This window comes from Nicotiana sylvestris, chromosome 8 (assembly GCF_000393655.2).
Source record: "Nicotiana sylvestris chromosome 8, ASM39365v2, whole genome shotgun sequence".
In the NCBI taxonomy this organism is placed as follows: domain Eukaryota; kingdom Viridiplantae; phylum Streptophyta; class Magnoliopsida; order Solanales; family Solanaceae; genus Nicotiana; species Nicotiana sylvestris.
The window spans coordinates 166497181-166504392 of record NC_091064.1 but is presented as its reverse complement, the minus strand read 5'-3'; the positions used below and the strand labels follow the sequence as shown (position 1 = coordinate 166504392).

The window sequence follows — 7212 nt, the reverse complement described above, 5'->3', positions numbered from 1 at the left end:
TGAAATAATGTTGAAAGGGGAAAATGAGAGATTGTGGAGTTTGTTTGGCTTTGGTTGTTCCTTTCATGTGCATTTGATTGTTGATTCTATTACTGTTTGTTATCTGTGTATTTCTTGATTTTACTTGGGGTAAAGTTTGTTCATACATACCAGTACAATTCAAATGTACTGACGTCCCTTTTGCCGGGGGTGCTACATTCGTGTTATGATTGTAGGTGGTTCCATAACAGGTACTCCAGCCCACCGACAGTACCACTCCTTCACCTCCCGTCAGCTGAATTGGTGAGCCCCTTTCCTCTCGGGGCCCTACGTGGCTTATGCCGCTTATCCTCCCGAAAATTTTATTTTGGTATTTGCGTAAGGTATAGCCGGATCCTTGTTACCGACAAGTATTGTAACACTCTTTTGTATCTCTAGAGGCTCCGTAGACAGGAAATGTGGGTTATGTACTTATGTATTTGGGGCAGTATAACTTGTAAACCACGCTAAGTAACTATGTATGTTATGTAAATCTCATAAGAATGTGTTTAAATTTATAAATGGCTATTTCACTTGGTTAATGGGTAATGGAACGTAGGGTATCACGTGGAATAGGAAAGGCACCCATGTCCGCTTGGCTGGGGGTTACCCGATCGAGCGCCGGTCGCGCCCCTCGGTTTTTGTGGCGTGACAGGTGCGCTCGGACTATCCGTCCATTTGAGGGTGAAATGATGTGCTCAACTCAACATGAGTGCCCAACTCTCGCTGCACAGCTCTCGAAAACTACAATGTAAATTGCGTGCCTTTGTCCGAAATTGATAGGTTTTAAATGAGCTTGCCTTATGTTTTGATGATCTAAAAAAATTAGTGTTAAGAACCAAATAGGGAACCTGATCTACTTGGAATCTACTGCAAGCTTAACGAATTTCAAGCTAAAGGTTAATTGCTATAGCTTCAGGATATAGGAAACCAAATAAGGATCTTATACCCTTGTGGTTTCCTCATCACAGTACAAGTCAATTGGTCACAACTGGAAATGAAGTGACTGACTGCACTATTTCTACCGCATTGCACTGTCTCCAATGCCCACTCATTCTCTGACCAACTAAGGTGCTCACATCATTTCAAATGATGTGATCAGATGTAACTACAATGTGCTTATACAAAACATCACTTGAAGGTTTCAGTTTCTTATTCAAGCTTCTTGCCAAAAACAGAGAAATCAATCCTCACAAGCTTGAAGAACAAAGTTGAACGCAACTATGGACCAGTTCCTAAAAGATAGATTGTTGTTGTCCTAGTTGAGTTGTAACTTTGTGATTGTACTTATTGTATCTCCTAAACTGCTTAACTAGAAGCATGTGATTAGGAATCCTCTTGTAAATCTGTAAACTCCTTGAGTTTATGTTGTGACTAGATTTAGTCATAAGCAAAAGTCTTTGTAATTATAGAGTTACAAAGTGGCTTGTGGCGAGAGCATCACAAGTTAGTAAAAGCCTTTGTAACTAGTATGTCACAAAGTGGATTATGGTAAGAGTACCACAAGTTAGTTGAGTAAATCCTTTGTAATGGAGTCATTGCAAAGTGGCTTGTAATAGGTTCTTTACAAGTTAGTGAAGTTAAAAGCCTACAGGTGTAGGTCGTGGTTTTTTGATCCCCTTGTGTGGTATTTTTCCACGTAAAAATCCTCTGCTTTATTTACGTACTGTTTATTAGCCTTCTCAGTAGAATCTTGTAGAGGACTAGGTACTCCACTGTTTGGTGGACTCATACAAATTAACAATTAGTATCAGAGCAGGTTCCTCCTATCAGGCTAATACCTAGGAAGGATCCTCATGGTTGCTCCACCAAATTTGGAAGAATGTCACTCTACATACCGACCACCCAAGTTCAATGGACAATACTATGGGTGGTGGAAAACAAGAATGCACGATTTTATCATGGCTGAGGATTGTGAGTTATGGGATATCATATGCGATGGTCCTTATGTTCCAACCAAGGTATTAGAGGAACTTCCATTTTCAATGGCAAAAACCAGCAAAGAGTACACTGAGGCAGACAAGAAAGTTGTGGAGAAAAATTTTCGTGCCAAGAAAATTCTAGTATGTGGAATAGGACCTGAAGAGTACAATAGAATCTCCACCTGTGACACTGCCAAAGAGATATGGGAAGTTTTGCAAACAGCTCATGAGGGAACTACACAAGTAAAACAGTCTAAGATTGATATACTCACTATCGAGTATGAACTCTTAAAAATGAGGGATGATGAATCCATTCAAGATATGCACACGAGATTCACTTCCATCATAAATGAGTTACACTCCTTTGATAAAACTATTCCCAGAAACAAGCTAGTAAGGAAAATCCTCAATTTTCTGCCTAACTCTTGGGAAAGCAAAGTGAATGTTATTGCTGAATCAGAGGACTTACAGGAGCTGACCATAGAAGAGCTGATCGGAAACTTGAAGACCTATGAGTTGAAGAGAAAGATAAACAATGAAAGAAGAGAACCAAAGAAGGAAAAGAACCTGGTACTTAAAGCCGATTACAATGATTCAGGTGAGAAAGACAGTGACATGGCTTACCTAACCAAAATATTTCAGAAGATGGTCAGAAGAAATGGAGAAATGCTAAAAAGGAACAGTTCTAACAGACCAAGAAACTGTGATCTTTGTTACAAGTGTGGAAAGCCTGGACACTTCTTGAAAGACTGTCCTCTCTTGAAGCAAGAATTCTCCAAGAACCATCATGAGAAAATAGCTAAGACGAACCCGGTCCCTGTAAAGGACTTCAAGAGAAAAAGATCTGCTGACAATATGATGAGACAGGCTCTTGCAGCATGGGGGGGGGGTTCATCTAGTGAGTCTGAAGATGAATCTGATATTGGTGGTAGTTCCATGATGGCAGTTAAAGGCGAAAAAACTGGAAATGACTCAACTTTTGCTTTGATGGCTCAATCAGATGATGATGATGAAGACAATGGCTACAAAGAGGTAAATTTAAGGGATGTTCAGAGAAATCTGAAATCCTACTCTCCAAAAAAACTCATGTCTTTAGCTGATGTATTAATCACTTCTTTTCATAGTCTTGTGGAGGATAGGGATTCTTTGACCTTAGAATTAGGAGAATTTGAACAAACTAGAGACGACTTAGTGGTTGTAGTTACTGACTAAAAAAACACCATTGAAATCCTCAGAAAAGAAAAGAGTGATTTGTTGGCAGAAATTGCAGACCTAAGGGAAACAATAGTGAAACCATGGACTAAGTCAAAACCTGAAAGTTCCGGAAAGGGAAAGGAGATAGCAAGTGAGGAACACATTAGACTTGAAAATGAGGTGAAAGCTATGAGATTTAGAATGTGTTCTGAAATTGAGAAAAACGAGCTTCTCCAAACTAAACTGGAAAGAGTAAAGAATGATCTTGAAAAGTCGCTAAAGTGGACCTGGTCCTCAGAAGCTACCACTACCTTGCATACTAATGATTGTGAAAGTAGGCAAGGAGCAGGGTTCCAAAGGGAGAAAACTCCTCACAACCCTTACAGTATGTACATCACTGTCTCTGATAACTGGCCTTGTACCCGATGTGGGAACGCTGGGCGCTTCAAGAAAGATGTCCAGGCCAAGAATCAATCAGTTCAGAAAAACAAATTGCTTGCTGAAATGGTGACTACAAAAGAGAGACCAGGTTCCACTCACAAAAAACGCACATTACCTGCATGGACTAAGAGAACTCTTATTCATCATCTTGCTTACTACAAGGGACCCAAACTTGTTTGGGTTCCTAAAACTAACTCCTAATCTCTTGTGCAGGGAATAGTGAAAGGAAGTGGTCAACAATGGTTCATGGATAATGGGTGTTCAAAACATATGACTGGGAACACCACGGACTTTCTTTAACTAAAAGCCTTGCAAGGAGGGAGTGTATCCTTTGGAAATGGTAAAAAGGGGTACATTCTTGGAGTTGGAAAAGTCGAGAAGTCACTCACACATTCTATTGAAAATGTGTACTATGTAAATGGTATTACGTATAATCTCTTGAGTGTCTCTTAAATCTATGATAAAGGAAACAAGGTGGAATTTTTGTCCAAAATATGTACAGTCACTGATCTTGTGACTGGTGAAATAGTACTTGTGGCCAAAAGATACAAGAACATCTATGTCGTTGATTTCGAGTCCTTACAGAATAGTGATCTAAGTTGTCTGAAAGCTATTAATGATGAAGCTGAACTATAGCATAGAAGACTGGGTCATGCAAGTTTTTCTCTTCTGAATAAACTAATTTAGAAGGACCTGGTCCATGGTCTGCCTATGTCACAATTCAAGATGCAAAACGTCTGTGATGCCTGTGCTAGAAGAAAATATGTGAAGTCCTCTTTTAAGTCTAAAAGAGATGTGAGCACCTCAAAGCCACTAGAGCTTCTACATATGGATCTGTGTGGACCTATGAGAGTGCAAAGCAGAGGAGGAAAAAGATACATTTTTATGATAGTAGATGACTACTCCAGATTCACATGGACTCTGTTTCTCAGAACCAAAGATGAAACTGTTGAGGTATTTGTGGCCTTTGTGAAGAAAATCCAGGTGAAGATGGAGTCTAGAGTCGCATGCATTAGATCAGATCATGGGACAGAATTTGACAATGTCAGATTTGATGAATTCTGCAATGAAAATGGCATCACACATAACTTCTCAGCTCCCAAAACTCCCCAGCAAAATGGAGTAGTAGAAAGGAAGAACAGAACTCTGGAGGAAATGGCAAGAACAGTGCTGATCGACAGTGGAATTGCAAAGAACTTTTGGGCTAAAGATGTCAATACTGCCTACTACTTGGTGAACAGGTGCATGATCAGATCACTTATGAACAAAACCCCGTATGAACTGTTGAATGGAAGCAAACCCAAGATGACTCACCTAAGAACATTTGGGGGCAAATGCTATGTTCTCAACAATGGAAAGGATTAGCTTGGTAAATTTGATTCCAAGAGTGATAAAGGAATATTTTTGGGCTACTCTTCTCAAAGCAAGGCTTACAAGATATATAATAAGCGGACTCAATATATTGAGAAAAGTGTCCATGTTCTTTTTGATGAATCTCATCCATCATTTGAGAAGAGCGCTGAGGAAGATCAAGATGGAGAACCCTCACTAGTCCCTGCTGAAGTCATTAACATGACAAAGGGAAAGGCAGATATGATAAGTCAAGTAAAGGAGCCAAATGAAGACAACGCTGCCTCATCTTCATTAGAACCAAGAACTTCAATTACAACCACTGAAGCTGAAGAAAGAGTGGTTGATGTAGTTTAGGGAACTCCACTAGCATATAAGAGTAGGACAGAGGAAAATCAGCCAAACATACATTCTTCCTCTCAAAATGAACCTTAGGCGTCTAACTGGAGACACCAAAGCTCTCATCCAATATACAACATTATCACTCCTCTAGATTCCGGAGTACAACCCAGGTCAAGAGCCAGAAATTCACTTGCCTTATTAGCATTTCTCTCCCATATAGAACCCAAAAATATCAAAGAAGCCTTGAAAGATGTAGATTGGATTACATCTATGCAAGACGAGCTACATCAGTTTGAGAGAAACAATGTGTGGCACCTGGTACCTAAATCCCCAGATCAAACCATTATAGAAACCAGGTGGGTATTCAGAAACAAGCTCGATGAACATGGAATTACCACAAGGTACAAGGCCAGGCTAGTGGTCCAAGGCTACAATTAGGAGGAAGGGATTGACTATGATGAAACGTTTGCTCCAGTGGCTCGCATGGAAGCTATTAGAATTCTAATCGCTTTTGCATCTCATATGGAATTCACCTTGTTCCAAATGGATGTCAAGAGTGCATTTTTGAATGGACTCCTTAAGGAAGAAGTCTATGTGAAGCAACCCCTAGGGTTTGAATGTCATGAGCACCCTGAATATGTGTTTAAACTGGACAAAGCTCTGTACGGGCTAAAGCAGGCTCCTCGAGCTTGGTATGAAAGGTTGTCAAAATTCCTCTTAGAAAATAGCTTTAAAAGAGGGAAAATTAACAACACTTTTTTCTTAAAGAAACGAGGAAGGAACCTTCTCATTGTTCAGGTCTATGTTGATGATATCATTTTTGGAGCAACAGCTGATTCTCTGTGTGAAGAATTTGCAAAACTCATGGGAAGTGAATTTGAAATGAGCATGATGGGGGAACTGGAATTCTTCTTAGGTCTTCAAGTAAAATAGTCCCCAAATGGTATATCCATTTGTTAGCAAAAATACAACAGGGAGCTCTTGAAGAGGTTTGACATGGAAGCATCAAAGGTGATAGACACTCCCATTGCTGCTACCACTCGACTGGATATGGATGAAACTAGATCTCCTGTGAATCAAACCATGTATAGAGGCATTATTGGGTCTCTCCTCTATCTCACTGCCAGTAGACCTGATATTGTTTTTAGTGTGGGGCTATGTGCAAGGTTTCAATCAAATCCCAAGGAATCTCACTTGAAGGATGCCAAAAGAATACTAAGATATCTCAAAGGAACACATGACCTGGTGTTGTATTATCCATCAGGTGACAGTTTTAATCTGATTGGATATGCTGATGTAGATTATATAGGTTATCTTATGGACAGGAAGAGCACTTCTGGAATGGCTCACTTCTTAGGTTCATGCCTTATCTCTTGGGGTACAAGCAAATTTCAGTGGTTCTTTCAACAGCTGAAGCTGAATATGTAGTCGCAACATCCTGATGTGCTCAGCTTTTATGGATCAAACAGCAATTGGAGGACTTTGGGGTACTCACTGAGAGTGTGCCTCTTCTATGTGACAACACCAATGCATTCAACATTGCCAAGAATCCAGTTCACACAAAAGGACAAAACATATTGATGTGAGACATCATTTTCTGAGAGACAATGTGGAGAAAAGGCTGATACGTATGAAGTTCTGCAGCAAAGAAGATCAAATTGAAAACATTTTCATCAAGGCGCTAAGTAGGGAACAGTTTGAAAGAAACAAAGTGAAGCTGGGGCTTTTAAAGCCCAATTGAGAACCTGATTCCTCTTTAGCTGGCTTTTACCTTCAAGAAATAACTGGCTTAAAGTGTTTTCTGGCCATGTCTAACTCACTTCAATACCATTGCAGGTAAACATGCATAATGAGTATAGAAGCGGTAGATGAAATGCATGAATGATAAAAGAGGATTGATTCTTTCAAATAAAAAGGTCAAGAACCTAGTTCTTGTACCAAAGGT

The 7212-nt window shown here is 39.8% G+C and overlaps 2 protein-coding genes across 2 annotated transcripts; both read left to right on the top strand.

The window, feature by feature from the left end:
- Positions 1–1919: 1919 nt before the first annotated feature.
- Positions 1920–3152, top strand: LOC138875964 (uncharacterized). Its single transcript, XM_070154844.1, has one exon. The coding sequence runs from the start codon at positions 1920–1922 to the stop codon at positions 3150–3152; it is 1233 nt and encodes a 410-aa protein (XP_070010945.1).
- A 3111-nt stretch (positions 3153–6263) lies between these two features.
- On the top strand, positions 6264–6695 carry LOC138875963 (secreted RxLR effector protein 161-like). Its single transcript, XM_070154843.1, has one exon. The coding sequence runs from the start codon at positions 6264–6266 to the stop codon at positions 6693–6695; it is 432 nt and encodes a 143-aa protein (XP_070010944.1).
- The last annotated feature ends 517 nt before the right edge of the window (positions 6696–7212 follow it).

Excerpts from the sequence above, each read along its gene's own strand:
- LOC138875963 (XM_070154843.1), top strand. The coding sequence starts at position 6,264 with ATGGAAGCATCAAAGGTGATAGACACTCCCATTGCTGCTACCACTCGA.
- LOC138875964 (XM_070154844.1), top strand. The coding sequence starts at position 1,920 with ATGGCTGAGGATTGTGAGTTATGGGATATCATATGCGATGGTCCTTAT.